Source organism: Aspergillus caelatus (assembly GCF_009193585.1).
Source record: "Aspergillus caelatus strain CBS 763.97 unplaced genomic scaffold BDV27scaffold_57, whole genome shotgun sequence".
Taxonomy (NCBI): domain Eukaryota; kingdom Fungi; phylum Ascomycota; class Eurotiomycetes; order Eurotiales; family Aspergillaceae; genus Aspergillus; species Aspergillus caelatus.
In genome coordinates, this window is record NW_022475320.1 from 101,829 (window position 1) to 120,411 (window position 18,583).

At 48.5% G+C, this 18,583-nt stretch overlaps 6 protein-coding genes across 6 annotated transcripts; 3 read left to right on the forward strand and 3 right to left on the reverse strand.

The window, feature by feature from the left end:
* Nucleotides 1-2,849: 2,849 nt before the first annotated feature.
* BDV27DRAFT_125850 (isoleucine--tRNA ligase ILS1) lies at nucleotides 2,850-6,394 on the forward strand. The gene is made up of 2 exons (XM_032066428.1): nucleotides 2,850-3,323; nucleotides 3,446-6,394. Exons 1-2 carry the CDS (start codon nucleotides 2,895-2,897, stop codon nucleotides 6,248-6,250), a joined length of 3,234 nt encoding a protein of 1,077 aa, XP_031929172.1. The 5' UTR covers nucleotides 2,850-2,894; the 3' UTR covers nucleotides 6,251-6,394.
* BDV27DRAFT_125851 (uncharacterized protein) lies at nucleotides 6,395-6,816 on the reverse strand (the record flags this gene model as incomplete). The annotated part of the gene is made up of 3 exons (XM_032066429.1): nucleotides 6,395-6,546; nucleotides 6,603-6,698; nucleotides 6,750-6,816. Coding segments are annotated over 3 exons (184 nt in total), but the record flags the coding sequence as incomplete, so codon positions are not given.
* Nucleotides 6,817-7,173: 357 nt separating this feature from the next.
* On the forward strand, nucleotides 7,174-10,498 carry BDV27DRAFT_143910 (Sfi1 family protein; the record flags this gene model as incomplete). The annotated part of the gene is made up of 9 exons (XM_032070176.1): nucleotides 7,174-7,237; nucleotides 7,305-8,840; nucleotides 8,877-8,915; nucleotides 8,946-9,293; nucleotides 9,324-9,403; nucleotides 9,443-9,478; nucleotides 9,512-9,947; nucleotides 9,981-10,038; nucleotides 10,072-10,498. The coding sequence occupies 9 exons, from the start codon at nucleotides 7,174-7,176 to the stop codon at nucleotides 10,496-10,498; spliced, it is 3,024 nt and encodes a 1,007-aa protein (XP_031929174.1).
* Nucleotides 10,499-10,923: 425 nt separating this feature from the next.
* BDV27DRAFT_125857 (WD repeat protein) lies at nucleotides 10,924-15,732 on the forward strand. The gene is made up of 7 exons (XM_032066430.1): nucleotides 10,924-11,175; nucleotides 11,268-11,456; nucleotides 11,556-13,826; nucleotides 13,883-14,326; nucleotides 14,385-14,631; nucleotides 14,690-14,940; nucleotides 15,020-15,732. Exons 1-7 carry the CDS (start codon nucleotides 11,095-11,097, stop codon nucleotides 15,524-15,526), a joined length of 3,990 nt encoding a protein of 1,329 aa, XP_031929175.1. The 5' UTR covers nucleotides 10,924-11,094; the 3' UTR covers nucleotides 15,527-15,732.
* Nucleotides 15,733-15,881: 149 nt separating this feature from the next.
* BDV27DRAFT_143912 (uncharacterized protein) lies at nucleotides 15,882-16,593 on the reverse strand (the record flags this gene model as incomplete). The annotated part of the gene is made up of 2 exons (XM_032070177.1): nucleotides 15,882-16,499; nucleotides 16,579-16,593. The coding sequence occupies 2 exons, from the start codon at nucleotides 16,591-16,593 to the stop codon at nucleotides 15,882-15,884; spliced, it is 633 nt and encodes a 210-aa protein (XP_031929176.1).
* Nucleotides 16,594-17,314: 721 nt separating this feature from the next.
* Nucleotides 17,315-18,058, reverse strand: BDV27DRAFT_156281 (uncharacterized protein; the record flags this gene model as incomplete). Its single annotated transcript, XM_032072296.1, has 2 exons — nucleotides 17,315-17,974; nucleotides 18,044-18,058. 2 exons carry the CDS (start codon nucleotides 18,056-18,058, stop codon nucleotides 17,315-17,317), a joined length of 675 nt encoding a protein of 224 aa, XP_031929177.1.
* Nucleotides 18,059-18,583: the final 525 nt, after the last annotated feature.

An 18,583-nucleotide genomic window follows, 5' to 3' on the forward strand; every position in this document is an offset into this window, starting at 1 on the left:
TCGATGCGCGCCTAGCTGCCTGTGAATGTGTCAAGGCCTTCTTCGCGAACCATGCCGGAATTCGCGTTCATGTTCTGCGCAGAGCCATCGATGGTCATTTGAGCGGACAAGATGAGATCCCAAATATTTTGACCGCTTTGCTTCTCCCACCAGAATCTCGTGGGAATGCTGACCCATATCAGACTTGGATGGCTTCTGTTTTAATGTTCCACCTACTATTTGAGAACGCTGAGGCAAAAGCAATAGCCATGGGGGTTACTGAAGGCGATGCTGAGAGTGGGGAGGAAGTCATAACCTGCATCCAGTCAATAGTAGGCAACTTACTTACTGGCATGCAACGAGGTGACGACGAAAGAATCTCCGTTGGATACTTGATGCTGCTCTGTGGCTGGCTTTTTGAAGAACCTGATGCCGTCAATGATTTCCTAGGAGAAGGCAGTAGCATCCAAAGCTTATTGCAAGAAATCAAACATCGCTATGTTTCTAACGTGCTAGTGTCTGGCCTATGCACCATTCTATTAGGTGTCATATATGAATTCTCCTCAAAGGATTCGCCCATTCCTCGCAAGACTTTACACCAATTACTGACCGAACAAATGGGCAGAGAGCAATATATTGATAAGATAACAAGATTCAGAGAATCTCCTATGGTTCGGGACTTTGAAGTCTTGCCACAAACGGTCGGTGGGCAGTACGAGGGTGGGCTACCCGAAATATTCTTCGACAAGACATTCGTGGACTTCCTTAAGGATAACTTCGGCCGTATGACACGTGCCATCGATCGTGAACCAGGTTTGGAGATATCAGTCATTACGAACGGCGTTGAGAGAGGAGTGTCGCGTGAACTGGTTGATTCTTTGAAAGCTGAACTCGAAGAAAGGAGCCAAGCAGTGCAGAAACTGGAATCGGATCTAGTTGCCCTGCACAACAGAGTTGAGCAAGAGCAGATCGAATACAGGAAAGCCCGGGAAACCAGTGCCATGGAAATGACTAGAATACAGCAAATCAACGAGTCGCTTCAAAAACATCATGCGCAAGAACTAGCAGCGCTGGAGGAACAACATCAACATGCGAAAAATGAACTCGTAAAGCAGTATGGCGAGCAGCTCCGGTCCATCGACCATCAACTGAAAGAGACTTCCGCTGAATACGAGAGGAAGAGTTACAAAGCTCGGCAGCACCATGAAGCTGAGGTGGCCGATCTCCAGAAGAAGATCCGATCGCTGGAAGCGGAACTTGGCCGGACTAGAGAGCAGTATACTGGAGAGGTCGATGATCTGAAAGCTACTCTCCAGGCTTTACGATCGAGTGCTGACAAGGCAAAGGAAGATTATGCAGCAGAAGTTTCAAATTTGCACAGCACTGTTCAAAAGTTCGACTCCGAGGCCAGCCAAAGCCAGAAAAAGCATGCCGCTGAAGTATCCAACCTCAACCAAACTATCCATAGTCTACAGTCAGAGGTTGAGGCTCTCAAGCAACAAAGCGAGAGCAACCTCGCTGAACATAAAAACACAAACGAGAGATTACAAAAGGAACTTGAAACGGCCAAAGAGAAAGCCACGCAAGATATCCGGTCTGTACATGACGACTATACCTCCAAGTGTGCTGCTCTAGAAAAGCGAGCTGAAGAGGCGGAGCGGAAAATGGGCCAGAGTGAGTCAGCTGAGCGCAAATCCGCGCAAGAGCTGCAAGAGGCACAAGAAAAGTTAAAGAAGGCCCGGTCCGAAGTTCAAGAAAAAGAAGAAGCAGCTCGCAAATCGGCAAAATCTGAAGCTGAAGGGTTACGGAAGGAGCTAGAGAAGGTCAGATCAGAAGCCAAGAAAGCAGAAGACGCAGCTCTCAAGTCAGCGAACTCCGAAATAGAAGGGTTAAGGAAAGAGTTGGAGCAAGTCAGGTCAGAAACTAAGAAAGCAGAAGACGCAGCCCGTAAATCAGCACAATCCGAAGTAGACGGGTTACGGAAAGAGCTGGAGAAGGTCAAGTCAGAAGCCAAGAAAAAAGAAGACACAACTCGCAAGTCAAGCAAGTCGACAAACTCCGAAGCAGAAGGATTGCGGAAAGAGCTAGAGAAGGCCAAGTCGGAAGTCAAGGAGAAAGAAGCAGCTCGCAAATCAATCCAAACAGAAATCGCAGAGTTGCAAAAAGAGTTGGAGAAGGTCAAATTGGAAGCCAAGGACCAGGCCGAAGAAGCTCGCAAGGCAAAGGAGAACGAATCAATTGCGCAGAAATCCACCCAAGAAATTGATGAGTTGCGGAACGAGCTGGAAAAGATGAAATTAGAGGTGAAAGAGAAAGAAGAAGCCCGCAAGTCAGCTCAATCCGAACTAGAGGACCTCCTGATTGTGTTCGGAGACCTAGAGGCTAAGAGGAACGAAGACAAAGTGAGTCACTCAATAGCAAAACCCAAGGGCTGTCATTAACTTATACACTCTCTAGAAACGCCTGAAAGACCTCGGACAGGAAGTATCCGAAGCCGAGGAAGATGACGATGACGATGATGAGGAAGATGAAGACGATGAGGAATGAGTGAAATTAAAAAACATGACATGACATGTTTCCCAGGGTTATATATGCCGTAATCTCTGCTTTATGCCCGTTGAATTAGAGATGGTCAAGGCCAATCATTGTTGAGAATCGTTGTAGAAGACATGATGTACTCCGTACTGTATATACATAGAAGGGAAATTCAATTGCCTGAGGTACCTACTACTATCCATTTTTCTTGCCTTAGGAGTCAGCGGCAGGGCGCACTACGATTTGCGTGAGCAGGGGCTTGGCAAAAAATCGGCTCCGCGGGGTTGACTCATTCATTTCTGCATCTTTTTATTTTACCCCGCGGCCATCCCTCCTTTGGAAACTCGCACCCACACGTCAAGACAGAACGTTCGCCCGTCATGTCGATTGACTTCCCTAAGGAGGAGGAACTTACCCTCAAGCGATGGAGGGAGATTGACGCCTTCCAGAGGCAAGTCGAGCTCTCTCGTGGCCGCAAACCGTACACTTTCTACGATGGTCCTCCGTTCGCGACTGGTCTTCCTCACTATGGTCATCTGCTGGCTTCCACTATTAAAGATATCATTCCCAGATATTGGTCTATGAAGGGCCACTATGTCGAGAGACGATTCGGCTGGGATACACACGGTGTCCCCATCGAATATGAAATCGACAAAAAGTTGGGCATGTCGGGCTTGGAGGCTGTCGAGAAGCTTGGAATCGAAAAGTACAACGAGGAGTGCCGAGCCATTGTTATGAGATACGCATCTGAATGGAGAGAAACTATTGAGAGACTTGGCCGGTGGATCGATTTTGACAATGACTACAAGGTAGAATCCCAATCGATGTCCTATTCTTCCTTTTACAAAGAGTGGGAAAACGCCCTCTCGTGAGCCATTTATATGTATTCAGTATGGGATTGCTGACGATATATCTACACTGATTGATACAGACCATGAACACATCCTTCATGGAGTCTGTATGGTGGGTTTTCAAGCAACTCTTCGATAAGGACCTAGTCTACAGAGGCTACCGCGTTATGCCTTACTCTACTGCCCTCAACACCCCCCTCAGTAACTTCGAAGCACAACAAAACTACAAGGATGTTCAAGATCCTGCAGTTGTGGTATCATTCCCTCTGGTGGAAGATCCTGAGACCTGCCTGCTTGCGTGGACTACCACACCTTGGACGCTGCCGATGAACACTGGCCTTGCAGTTAACCCTACCTTTGAATACATTAAGATTCTTGATGAAGCCTCGGGCAAACATTACATTCTGCTTGAATCCTTGCTTCGCACACTCTATAAAGATCCAAAGAAGGCCAAGTTCAAGATTGTCGATCGATTCAAGGGTTCCGCCATGAAAGACTGGAAGTACACGCCTTTGTTTGATTACTTCTACGAAGAATTCAAAGACCACGGCTTCCGCGTATTAAATGCCGAATATGTTACGGCCGAGGATGGTACTGGTGTTGTTCACCAGGCCCCTGCCTTTGGTGAGGACGATTACAGGGTTGGTATGGAAGGCGGCGTTATTAGCGAAACGCGCTTGCCACCTAACCCTGTCGATGAGAAGGGATGCTATACGGATGAGATTCGCGACTTCGTGGGTCAACATGTCAAAGCTGCCGACAAGCCTATCATCAAGCATCTTAAGGGAACTGGCCGCTTGATTGTTGATAGCCAGATCACTCACAGTTACCCATTCTGCTGGCGCTCCGACACTCCTCTGATCTATAGAGCTGTACCTGCCTGGTTTGTCAAGATCCCCTGTATCATTCCTCAGATGCTCGAGGGCATTGAGAGTTCCCATTGGGTGCCCTCATTTGTGAAGGAGAAGCGGTTCGCCAGCTGGATTCAGAATGCCCGAGACTGGAACATCTCCAGAAACCGATTCTGGGGTACTCCCTTGCCCTTGTGGGTCAGCGACGACTTCAAAGAAATTGTTGCTGTGGGCAGCGCCGAAGAGCTCAAGGAACTCAGTGGGTACCAGGGCGAACTTACAGATCTCCACCGCGATAAAGTGGATAAGATCACTATCCCCAGCAAGCAAGGCAAGGGTGTTCTCCGCCGTGTGAGCGAGGTGTTTGACTGCTGGTTCGAATCGGGCAGCATGCCGTACGCTTCTCAGCATTACCCATTTGAGAACAAGGAACAGTTCGAGAATAGCTTCCCGGGTGACTTCATTGCGGAAGGATTGGACCAGACTCGTGGCTGGTTCTATACCATGACTGTTTTGGGTACCCATCTGTTTGGCAAATTGCCCTACAAGAACTGTGTCGTTAACGGTATCGTCCTTGCTGAAGATGGAAAGAAGATGTCTAAGCGATTGAAGAATTACCCAGATCCTTCTCTTATCATGAACAGATACGGTTCTGACGCTCTCCGTCTGTATCTGATCAACTCCCCCGTTGTCCGCGCAGAGCCACTCAGATTCAAGGAATCCGGTGTCAAGGAGATTGTTGCTAAGGTGCTTCTTCCTCTTTGGAACAGTTACAAATTCTTTGAGGGGCAGGTGGCTCTTCTTAAGAAGTCCCAGGGTGTCGACTACGTCTTTGATCCTGAGGCAGAAGCCACCAACACCAATGTCATGGACCGCTGGATTCTGGCAAGCTGTCAGAGTCTTCTCAAGTTTGTGAATGAGGAGATGGCAGGATACCGTTTGTACACAGTTGTTCCCCGGCTACTCGGACTGATTGATAACACCACCAACTGGTACATCAGATTCAACCGGAGGCGTTTGAAGGGCGAAAACGGTGTTGATGACACTTTGCACGCCCTTAACACCCTCTTTGAGGTTCTCTATACATTGGTCAGAGGACTTGCTCCTTTCACACCATTCCTTACCGATACCATCTATCAGAAGCTCCTTCCCCACATCCCAGAGTCTCTCCGTAGTGAAGATAGCCGCAGCGTTCACTTCCTTGCATTCCCTGAAGTGCGTGAGGAACTGTTTGATGAAGTTGTTGAAAGGCGTGTGGCCCGGATGCAAAAGGTTATCGAAATGGCCCGTGTATCCCGTGAGCGCCGCACCCTTGGATTGAAGACTCCTCTAAAGACGCTTGTTGTTATTCATCAAGACCCGCAATTCCTAGAGGACGTGAAGTCTTTGCAAAGCTACATTCTCGAGGAACTGAACGTCATCGAGCTCATCCTGTCATCTGACGAGGAGAAGTATAATGTCCAATATAGCGTGACTGCTGATTGGCCGACCCTCGGAAAGAAGCTGAAGAAGGATGCTCAAAAGGTCAAGAAGTCTTTGCCTTCGCTCACGAGTAATGATGTGAAGAAGTTTGTCTCAGACAAGAAAATCCTTGTGGATGGTATTGAGCTCGTTGAAGGCGACCTTATCGTAAGACGGGGTGTTAAGGAAGACGCATCATCAGAGGGCATGGAGCCCAACGCCGATGATGATGTGTTGACCATCTTGGATGCGAACCTGTATCCGGAGCTGGCACACCAAGGACTGGGTCGAGAAATCATTAACCGACTCCAGCGTCTTCGTAAGAAGGCCGGCTTGGTCCCCACTGATGATGTCAAGATGGAATACGCAATTCTCTCGGATCCTGAGAATGTCGGTCTGGGTGAAGCCTTCCAGACACAAGCTCAGGCCATTGAGAAGGTTGTGCGCAGACCGCTCGAACAGTTTGAGCTTGTTGATGGCAAGGTCCCCAGTGGAGATGAGGAACGCATGATCATGGAGGAGGAACAAGAAGTCCAGAAAGCGACTTTCATGCTGAGATTGCTCAAACTCTAGACATTCGAGTAACTTAGATGTGTCATGCCGATGCTTAGATCATGTTCGTCGATAGCTTTTCTATTTCTTAGTCTTTCGCGAGAGTGTTAAACGATAGCATTTAGTCTATAAAATTATATTTTATACATTGGTTTGTCTTAGAGTTGGTATACCGTATTTCATCACAAGAAAGATAATGAGAATAAAGAAATCAAATAAAAAAAAAAAAGGAAGAGGCCTGCGCTTAATGCATGCACCTGAAATTTAACATCGTAACTTGTTCTCACCGTCTTCCTTCAAACCTTCTTCGACGCTGCCTATCAGCAACTCCAGATTAGTATTCGACTCGCTGAAATTCGATCTTATTCCTTACCAGGAAGCAGTCTTTGAGCTTCATGAACTCTTTAGCACACATGTCCTTATGGACGGAATTGTAGTCAGCAACAATGCATTTGCCATATGCCGCTGCCTGAGAAACGGTCAGCTAGTGCCATGGCACGACCATAGGACAGGTGTATACCTCTGCAGAGCATTTTGACGTGGCTTTTGCAAATTTCTCAATAGGTCTTGTTCTTGGTGATGACATTTTCTCTTTTGATCTTGCTACTATTTTTCCCTGCCTGGTCTTGAAGTGATTTGATTTGATGCAATGCAGAGGGAGCAGGATATTACATAACCGCATCACATGATCTCTACATTCCATGTTGGGTTCCGCGCGACAAGCAAAACAATTATCGGAGGTTGGGGACAAAGCCAGCCGTCCAATTGCTTCAGCGAACGGCTTCGTTTTTGATCCTCCTTTACCATCTCTTATTTTTGACTGGCAGGCTTGAGGCCCGTGGGTTCTCGTTTCACGTCCAACCCTGTGCCTCGCAATGGTTGATTTCGTTTTCCGCCTCCATGACCTTTCTGCGAAAAACGCGCCCTAGGTCGCGGACAGTTCGATGCCTCCCGTACCCCCTCAGCGTAGACATTTGTCCTATGAAGACCCATCGCTTTCAGACGAAGGTGCGTAACGCGTGATCCCAGGGAACCCTCATTTAAACTTGCATAATAACCCGTTCCCATATGTTAGATGTCGGCCTTCTCTATCAAGTCATCACCCGCGCTGAGCGAGACCCAGAGGTGGAGCGCCTTCCATACAGAGTGTTATTCAAAGCGTACGATGAAGTCATCGCAGAACATGGCGTGGATCCAGATCCAGGCTATGCCTGCTTGCGCTTCTTACTCAAGATGGGAAGCAAGAATATCTTAGGCGATTCCCTCTTTGAGAAATTCGAGAACCTACTTGAACGGATGGGAATAGTCATTGAATTTGGTGAAGACGAAGATGAAGGCAATGACACTTATGCGGACAGTGTGCCTTCGGCAGATGGCCGGCTCAAAGCAAAGGTCGATCGCGACACCGCTTATAGAGAAGGCACTACACAACCGACCCCAAAGAGGCGAGCATCGTTCAATTCCATGTATGATATTGGTGATGACCCTACGCAAAGGAGTTTCGCCAATCGCCCAAGCTCGCGCTCTTCCTTATCCCGTCTGCCAATTGACAAACCCGAATTCCCTAGTACCAGGCCATCACCAAAACGAGCGCTCACTAAGCAGGCTGATTCGACTGACAGAACTCAGCTGATTGCGCAGTTCTTAGATGTTGGACGCCGCCTTATGAACAAGATGGATCTTTTGGATAGGGATACGGATAAACGAAATAATGAAGATCATGTCTCTAATGGAGTACATGCCAGGTCTGCGGTTGATCGAGATCGCTCAAAGAGGATGGCCAAAGCCTCCCGGTCTCGCACACGGCACTCACTAAGCTCAGAAGGCTCTGACGGAGATGCAGAGAGTTCATCCCTATCGGCTGAAGGTGACGACTCTGTAGAAAAGGCCGAAGTTCCACTGGAATTGCTGTATAGACCATCGCTCTCCGATTTGCTACGCGATGCATCAACATTTAACATGTATCGTCAACGCGCCATTAACCGGCGGTTACTTACACAATGGTTGAAGAAAGCCATCCAAACTCGACAAAGCCATCAGCATATGGAAGTTGTCGCCATCAATCGCGACAGAGGCACGCTTCTTCGTCAAGCTTTCGAGACATGGCACTCGATCATTCAAACGCAACGGCGAGCCGCACAAACCGACCGCTTTTTTAAGCATCTAGAGGAGCGCGCTTCGCGGGCCCGCGATCTTTACCTCGTAACCAAAGCTTTTACCCACTGGGCGCAGGTCGCTTCGGAAGAAGTAGCAAGGACTTCTGCAGCGCGAAGACATGTGCTAAGTGTCAAATACTTTAATGCATGGCGCGAAATAACAGCTGTTAACGAGTTGAAGGCCCAGAGATTCGCATTGCGACGACCATTCAATATCTGGAAGAGGAAGGCCCATCATATAAAGGATTCCGAGAAAGAGGTGGCTGTTGCCCACAACAAAAAACTAATACACGGCATGTATTGGAGATGGTTTTGGTCTTTCTGCGAACGGCGTGCTCCCCAATGGTATGACCATTGTCTCAAGCGGCGGTCACTGTTGTACTGGCTGCGGAAGTTTCGAACAAACAGAGAACGCAACCATGAGATAGAAGTCAAGAACAAACATCTAGCTCTTAGTTCAGCGTGGCAAATGTGGTCTCAGAGGTCTAAAGCGATCGTTACCGGTAAACAGGAGGCAGCAGTCAAGCAGCGTCAACACCTTCTGCACAAAACTCTTGGAGAATGGAAGATCCAATTCCATCTTGCTCCTGCCGCTTCTCGTGTATCTGGTATGGTTGATCGACGAATCCTCCAAACGGCATATGTTCAGTGGGTAAAACGGATCCGAATGCTGCAGCACGCGAGAGAAATGAATCGTCTGAGAATCCTACGTAACTCGTGGACAACTTGGAATGACCTGCTCCGCTGTCAGGCCCTTAGTGCGCGGATTGAAGAACGTCTGAAAATCGAAACGATGTATAAATGGATATTGGCGGAGAGATTCTCTCTTATGCAGCGGATTCGAGATCAACGTATCACGCGCGAGGTATTTTCCAGATTTGTAACTAATGTCCGTCGAACCTACACTCGTTTACTTGACCATGCTGAAGTGCACGAAGACCGTCGGAATGAGGAGCTGCTAAAGGCCAAGCTAATCTGCTGGCGCGACCAGTTCGCGCTTCAGCGTCACCGAGAATTCGTTGCCTTTGAATCCTATGCACCACGACTGCTTCAAGAGTCGCTGATAGCCTGGCGATCGAAATCACAACATATGGTCAAACTTGAAGGATGGGCTAGCAATGCACAGTTCTACTTTACGGCTACGAAGACACTAAACAAATGGCATACAGCGACATTAGAGTCCGCTAAGCGGCGCCGCCAGGCAGCTTACGCGAAGACACGAAGAAAGATCAAGATGAACCTTGCTGCAAACGCTCTGGAAAACTGGCGTGCGAGGGCCCATGATGTATTCGACATGGAACAACAGGCCTTGCAATTTAGCCGAAGAAAGTCACTGAGCATTGCGTCTGAACTCCTGCATCGATGGCATGCGCAAACTGCAAAGCGAACTCAGGATAATTACGAAGCTGAAGTCTATCATTCGCGAAGAGTCGCTTACGACCAATTTATACGTCTGGCAGAGGCCTTGCTGGAATGCCACCGTTTAAATCAGCAAGCGGACAGTATGTATCGTGTACATATCTTGGGGCAGGCGAACGTTTGCCTACGCAGACTTAGTCTCCGTATTTTCCAAATCAGAAGCACCAATGAGACAGCGGAGGCTATGAAAGAGAGAAATTTGAGACGGCATTCAAGAAGTATGTTCCGCCACTGGTTGGAGAAATTGAGAATGAACCTTGAGGCCAGGGATTCTCCGAGGCCACTCGTTACCCCTGCACGAAACTTCGACGGCCCAAGTGGGAATCTCGGGGCAAATCGATCTATATTCGACCCTTGGTATCAGACTGAGACGCCTTTCAAACCCAACGACTTTGTGGTGGATACCCAGAATGTCTCGACAACTCCAGTGACCACCCCTAACTACCTGACCTCGCCATCTAAGCGGGCCGTACGGGCAAGGGCACTCGCACAGGTCTCTACGACTCCTGCAACACCGTTATACACGCCGTTCGCCAGTCGGCTTCTGCGTGCAGGAACTACGGCACCGAGATCTGGCTCCAACCCACGAACCCGTAATGGCCGGGGCAGTTCTCTAGCCACGAGCGTTCGGTTCGTAGACGAGGAGCCAGAATCACCTACGGACGCCAGAAGGTCCGCCAATCGACGGATCTAGATTTCAGAAGCCTAGGAAAGCGATATTGGATGTACAGTGTCTTGCTTATTTTGTTCTCCGTTTCTATATTGGCGCTGTTTGGCATTAGGCTGGAGCTGCTTTTCCTTTTTGATACCCCACTTTGCAAGACATGGATGGCGCGTACTTTATTGGAGCTTATTTGAATTGTTGGAAAGCTGGCTCTAGATTCTGACCCTAGTGTTATAGTTGACCAGTTCGAGTATATAGTTCATTGCAGCCTTGAAACGCTGTATAACGCACAGATACATACCTCATTTTGGTTTGTAGTATGTACTATATAAATCAGGTCACAGACGTCACTGGACGTCCACATGGCTCAGTCACACGGCGGCAAGTGGAGCGGTGGGCGGAACACCAACGTAATTTAATTGTAGTCCTCGATTAACTCGACCACTTTAAACTTCCCCGAGCTCCAGCTTACCTTCCGGTATTCCATTTGCGAAAACTCCTCGACATTATTCCCTGCGCCTTTTGATGTTTTCGAGGCTCGTTTCGAACATTCCGTTCTCTGTTCCTAGCAATGGTGTAATTCTATCCTGAGCGCAACGAGCGACACACAACAACTACCCGCCTCTATGCGAGCGGTACTGCCGGGGAGGCCCCGAGCGAAGCTCCAGTCTTTCAGCACCGCGCTGTGGGATGGTCTCCGTGTCGTCGTAAGGGAAAACCGCAATTCAGTCCTCGAATAGAATCATGCGCGAAGGGCAGGCTCTGCTAACACTTGATCCGTTGCGTTTGTTCACTACAGGTTTACATCTCCGGCCATGCGCTGGTTATCCTCGGCGGTCCCCACACCCTCCTGCAAACCATCTACGTCGACGATGCCGAATCCCTAGAAGCTGTGACGATTGATGAAGCCTCTGGCAAAATTGCTGTTTGCGGTGGTCCGGATGTTTTCATTTACCAGCCGTACGGCATCAAGCACGAAACCTTGAAGGTCCGTTACCATGAGGGATGGTTTAAGGGATTAGATATCCACAGCCCAGTTGCGGGTCGTGGAAGCGCAGGACCGAATGCTGATAGTTTGTTGGTATAGTGGTCTCTTGTCCATACATTCCGTTACGAGAACGATGATGAGACGATCTGGACCCTGTCATGGGGCTCCCCCGACGAGCTACTCCTAGGGAATTCTCACCTTACACTGTGGTTTCTGAACGATGTGCCGCGTCCGGTGTGGAAGCAAAAGCTTGCGAACCCTGTCAAATTTGCACGGTTCTCTCCCGACTCAACTTTACTGATTACAACTGGATATTACGACCGCCTAGTCAAAGTATGGCGGCGGCTTTCGTTTGGCGCGGACGATGTTCGGTTCGAGGTGTCATACCTTCCGCATCCTGCAATCGTTACGGGCGTCCACTGGCGTAAGCCGTTTCATAAGGAGCAATCTATCGATAATGTTCTCTACACCCTATGTGCCGACAACAAGATCAGGGTCTGGGCAATGATGGAACATCACTCTCCAACCGTTCTACAACTATGGACACAAATCGACATGGGCGCTTCCGTCCAACCAAGGCATACGGCGGATCAGAGGGATATGTCTCGGCGATATGGCTTCGTCATTAATAGCAGAGACTTCTGTGTGGCTACCGAACGGGCAGTGCAGAGGTCTGCAGGGAACAAGGGAAACCACGCTTTAGAGCATATAATCGAAGTCGCCAACAAAAGCCCCGAAATCTGCGTTGTGATTGATGGCCAAGGCCACATGTCGGCCTGGGCGCTTGAGGATGTCGGCTCTAAAACCAAGTCTGACCTGAATGCCTTCAACATCCTCCATGTAGAAGGCCTAAATATCTCATTTATGCGGGGACTGTCTGCAGATGAAGACTATGCCCAAATATGTGCATTTCAAAGCACACATTTAGGTGATTCGCTTTCTATTCTTGTGCACCACTTCGATGGCCGTATCGAATGGTATGATTCACAAGTCGATACATTATTCGATCCGAGCCCACGCAAAGACCGGATTGCCCTGAAAGCATCTTGGACAGGACACAATGGCCCAGTCAAAAAGATTGTCCGCAATGCGATCGGCGATACTCTTGTTTCACGTACAGATGATAACAAGGCAATGATTTGGAAACAGAAACGAAGGAATAGCGGGTCGATGCTTATCCGGAAAAGCTCCCTATACTCAGATGAACACATTCATCGCACATGTGTGGTAGAGAATGGAGATTTCCTTGTTAACCTCCATCATAATGGAATTTCGGTCTGGGATCTACGCTCTTTTCATGCCAGAAAGATTGCTGCATCGACATTCCAATTATCAAGCAAACCACTTTGTGTTCTCCCGATCCCCACGACGGAAAAGGGAATAGTGTATATAGCAACGATCGGGGCCGATAGGAACGGAATAGCTTGGGAGATCCGGCTCCCAACTACAACAAAGCAAGCGAATGGAGCGCATAGCTCCCAATGCTGCTTACAGAAGTTCTGCAGTTTCAATCTGGGCCTTGAGGAGGATATGTCATACATCTTGCCTGTTGACCCAGCAGGCCCTAAAGCTGAAATGTCTGGGTTCTTCGATATATTCTCTCCCGACATAGCGTTGTCTTATACCCGGACAGGTATTGTCCATACCTGGGCTGCTAAGGTCGACAGAGAAAAGAGTCGGGTCGAATGGCTATTGACTTCAACAGTTGAAACGGGAATAGCAAACCCATCCCTTGCCAGTGGAAGCTCCATCAGAAAAGCAGCTCTTGTGGACGAGGACCGTAGCCACTTGACAATCTGGGATACGAATGGCGCGCAATTGGAGTATGAGGAGCACTTTGGCCAGAAAGATATCATCCGTGACCTGGACTGGACTTCCACACCAGATATGCAATCCGTTCTTGCGGTTGGGTTTCCCCACAAAGTCATCCTGCTATCTCAGCTTCGTTATGACTACCTTGACGCTCGACCTTCCTGGACCCAAGTCAGAGAGATCTGGATTCGGGACCTTACACCTCATCCTATTGGAGATTCGTGTTGGCTTAACAATGGCCACCTTGTGATCGGAGCCGGAAATCAACTTTTCGTGTACGACAACGAAATCGACGCCAACGATCGTTTAGTTTCACAACTTCGTATTCCATCGCGTCGCCAAGGCTTTGTAGACCTATTCGAGGTTGTCAGCCGGCTGAATGGCCCGTTGCCTGTGTTCCACCCCCAATTCTTGGCGCAGTGTATCCTCAGTGGCAAGAGTAATTTGGCGCATTCCATTTTGATAAGGTTGCACCGGAAGCTCAAGTTCTATACCGAAGGTGATGACCTTGACGGCTTCTTGGACATGTCCCTGGAGGATTTCTATTTGGAACACGATGTGAGTTTGTTAAGATACTACTGTACTATTTAGCCGTGCAGCTAACAAGTTTGGAGACCTCACAGAAAGCGTCATCCAAGGAACTACATTCCGCGTACGAAGATCTTTCGCTGGAGGATGAACCATCTGTCATGGATGAAAACACTGCTGTTGCGCTCAATGAAAATTTAGCTAGGGTTGCTTTGCCACAACTTTCCAGCCAAGAGCAATTCCGCCTGGCCGATACTATCGAATGCGTTGCCACTGTCGAAAAGCATCGGCGTTCAATGGATGACAACGCTGCCCGCTATCTGCTGTTTTTCCGGCAGCATATGCTGCGAAGAACACAAGGCGTTGCGAACAAAGATAGAGTCTCCTGGAGAGAGATCGTCTGGGCTTTTCATAGCGGTAGCCAGGATATTCTTTTAGATCTTGTATCGAGACAGTTCGGCGGTAAGATGGTATGGAAGGCAGCCAGGGAGAGCGGCTTGTTCATGTGGTTATCGAATACCACGGCTATTGTAAGTATATTATGACACATGCCCTGCCCCTAGGGCTTTGCGTGCTGACAATTGCTAGCGAGCTCAACTGGAAGTGGTTGCGCGGAATGAGTACACTAAAACCGAGGAGAAGAATCCGATTGACTGTTCATTGTATTACATTGCTCTCGGGAAGAAGAACATTCTCCAGGGTCTCTGGCGCATGGCCCAATGGAATCGTGAGCAAGCTGCGACTCAGCGTTTACTTGCAAATAACTTCCAAGAGCCTCGTTGGAAAACAACTGCTTTGAAAAATGCATACGCCTTGCTTGGGAAGCGCAGATTTGGTGAGATTTGACCATATAGAAGCTCTGCGTCCGTTCAATACACTAACCGCTCTATCAGAGTATGCGGCGGCCTTCTTCCTTCTTGCAGATCACTTGCGCGATGCTGCTATGGTCTGTATCAATCAAGTCGGCGATCTCCAGCTCGCTATTGCAATTGTACGCGCCTACGAAGGGGATGACGGGCCAGTGTTGAAGGAAATTCTGGAAGAGAGGGTCTTACCCGAAGCTGCCTCTGACGGAAACCGATGGATGGCTTCCTGGGCTTTCTGGATGTTGGGCCGTCGTGATATGGCTGTACGCTCGCTCATTGTAAGTCGGTCGATCAACCAGGCACCATTCCCCTAGTTTTCCTCCTGGCCCCTTACGCTGATAATTTTTGTATCTTTAGTCTCCCGTTGAAACACTCATTCCTTCCACACCTGCTTCTCCCGGGAGCCCTGGAATGATCCCACTACATGCCAAATCGTACCTATCGAACGATCCTGCTTTAGTAGTCTTATACAAACAGCTTCGTGAGAAAACATTGCAGACCTTGAAGGGTGCATCTAAAGTCTCTGGGCCAGCAGAATGGGGCTTCGTCATCCGCAACGCGCGTCTCTATGATCGAATGGGTTGTGACCTCCTCGCACTGAACCTGGTGCGCCATTGGGAGTTCTTGGCTGAACCTCCACCTGCCAAGGCAGTGAGGGAAGTATCATTTGGCCTGCAGCAGAATGGTGTTGATTACCGGAAGATGCTTCGACGACGAAGCAGTCTCGTGGTAGCAGACATGCCAATCAAGACCGGCCTGCCACTGTCTTCGAAGTCGCCCGATGCGCCGAAGAAACCACAACCACCCCCGACTATGTTCCACGAGCCTGATCCCAGTTCACTACTCGATAGCTTTGGGTTTTAGTAAAATTCACTTATCTGTGCTTTTCAGCAATCGGGCGTTGTCGGTAAATCTTGTGTTTCGTTTTTGTTATTAGCCAACTTTTTCGTGTCGATTTGGTGCTACATGTATTTTCTCAGAGGAATGTATTGTATACTATGAATGCCAATGCTCAATGGTTCTTGGGGGTTTCTAAGCGAATGCAATTGTACCATATCAATCGTGATCATTATTCAACATCGTCAACCAACAGCGAAACAGCGAACACGCTACAAAATCCCGGATATCAAACACATGCATATCAAAAGGGAGCTTCCCAACAAATGAGATGATCAAGTCTCTTGAAAAGAAATAGAGAGAGTAACACAACGAACTATTATCAGGACGACATAAGTCGCGCCCGACGATTTTCCAATATCTTCTTCCAAACACTGCTGTGGAACACACCAGTTCCACCGTAGGAACCGGTGCTATTGTGATTCCCAGTATTGTTATGGGCTCCAGTACTATTAGCACTCTCCGTATCATTTGCAAGTCTGCCATGGTACCAAGAAGCTATGCCATGATGAACCGGCTTCATCTGCTCACACTCTAACTTAACCCAAACCTGAGTGAACGTGGCAAAGTTCCGCTCTTCACACTCACTGAGTGCCTCGCCATGTCCGATCTTCTTCTGTATAAGTGGTGGCTCAGTACAGCCCGGCAACTCGTGCACGGCAATGGTACACTGGTCTAGGCTATCCTGCCAGAAGAGCTCTGCGTCAATCGAGACGTGGTCTACCTCCATGGTGTATCGAAGAGGAACAGGAACTTCCTGGCATTTCCCGGCGACCACGTCGACGGCTGTTGTAAATTCTTCATGCAACTTGAGAATGGGATCATCTGGGTAAGAGGAGTGGTCGTCCGCTGGGCACTGGGGAGAGAAGTTGGCCCATACTCGGGCGGCGCTGAGAGCTAAAGTTACCGGCGAGTGGGCGAGCGTTAGAAGGGGAAGGATCTATATTTTGTTAACGTCTTTGAGCCCAATATATGCTTTGCTTAGAAGATATAGAGTGAAAGTCGTTGCTCTCACTTACATTTGTCCAATGCATATTGAAGAAGTACTTCGTAGTCAAATTGTATATACAACGACAGCAGGATATAAGACAACGCTGACAAAGAAAAAGAGTCAGATCTGAATCTGCATTTCAACTCCTGGCCTGCCTGGCCGTTATATATATATATATCACATTCTCATGACTACGGGCCCATTTCTCCGAAATACTCCCACAGGGCAGGAAGATCGACATCTACTTCCGGGGGTCGTGTCTCCCAATCGCGGGGTGAAAGTACGTCCCATACCTGGTACGTGAGGAATTATACTCCGCCTACTAGAGATATGTGAACCACTAAACCTTTCATCGTCATGGGAAAAAGCATCCGCTGCTCTGCATTCCTGTCGTTGGCTCCCAGCAATAGAAACATGCAAACATTCCAGTCGCTTCATTCCACACTAACGGCGCCTCATGTCGGGTTTGCAACTTGGCATGACACGCATGTGCTTGTTTCGTGGATTTCTTAGTATGTATGGCGTCGTGGATCGGGGACGTTTAAGAAATGTGGCGTACTGGCTTGGTACCACCCATAAAGCTTGATTGGAAAGCAAATCTTGTTGTTTCCCTACATACAGAAGTGAAGGAAAAAGAATATTAGGTATTAAGAAATAAAAGCCGTTTGCGAAAGTGATATAATGATACATCGTCCATGATCATCCACACACCGATGAAGAGTATCCAGTACTTTTCCTCAACACACACACACACACACAGCCGCTTAGAAGCCCAATTTACCAAGGATCGAATTCTTATCTTGAGCGGCAGGCTTCTCAGCTTCACGGTGGGGTTGCTCACCCTCGCCCTTCTCTTCCCCCTTGTTGCTTCCCTCTCCCTCTCCTTCTCCCTCCTTGTTTCCCTCACCCTTGCCTTCTTGGTTTCCCTCATCCTTGCCCTCTCCTTCTCCCCCCTTGTTTCCCTCTCCATGTGCCTCGTGGTTTCCTTCATCGCGGTGGACTGGGTCATCATTGCAAATAACCTGAAGCGAAACGTAGTCCTCGAAGCCGTACTCAGGGAGACAAGGACTGGAGGCATGGAGCTCTCCAGGGTGGAAAGGTACAATCCAGTCAGGGTTGCCGGCACATTCCTTGTTCGCGTAAACACCCAGACCGCGGCACTCCTGGAAACTCTTCTTATTGAGAGCAGTTACAGTAAAGGAATAGGTATCGACTTCGTCATGGTCAGGCAGCTTGACTTTAGCGCAGGAACTCTCAGTCGGGAAGACCTTCTTAGGCTTGGCGTCGATGGTCTCATGCTCCTCGAGGTTGTTTCCGGGTAGTCTTCCAACATGACAATTGTCGTGGCCATGAACCTCGACTTCGACTACGCTTAGGCCCTTGCCATAGACGGCTGGGGCGAGAGCGAGCGAGGCAGCGAAGAGCTTGATTACACTTATTAGCACTCACACTATTGAAAAGTTCAAGACTTTTTTTTTTTTTATGGTACATACCGTGGAGAAGTACATTTTGTGGTTATTTGCGGAGGTAATGAAAGTCGAAGTCAAAAGGTGTTGGTCTCTGTTACACTGAATGTGCTTTAAGAGTTTGTTTTTTTTTTTTTTTTGGTCAACAGCTGTGCTGAAAAGGATGAGTATTCTCAGAGATGGCTGAAGATTTATTTATGTGTCCCAGCGACGCGCCTTTTTTCCATAGCAATAACGACCTCCATTTTTCTTGGCTTGTCTGTTCTCCTAAGGAATGAAGGAGCTGAACTGGTTATCCTGGATATACATTGGCACCTTCTATAAGCATTCACTGGAATGTGTCCTGGATTCTTAATCCTTGACTGAGCTAGAACTATCTTGCCCTAGTACCTGGAGATCATTAACCTTTGCATGATATAGCGGACTTGGTTGTCATTCCGCGTCTATGAACTCAAGCAAGGATCGCGCTGCCCTTATGCAAGGGTACGCGGCCTGAACCCCCGTCAAAGCCCCCGTTAAAATAAACAATCCTTATATTTGGTTAGTAGTAAACAAGGGTGACTGGAG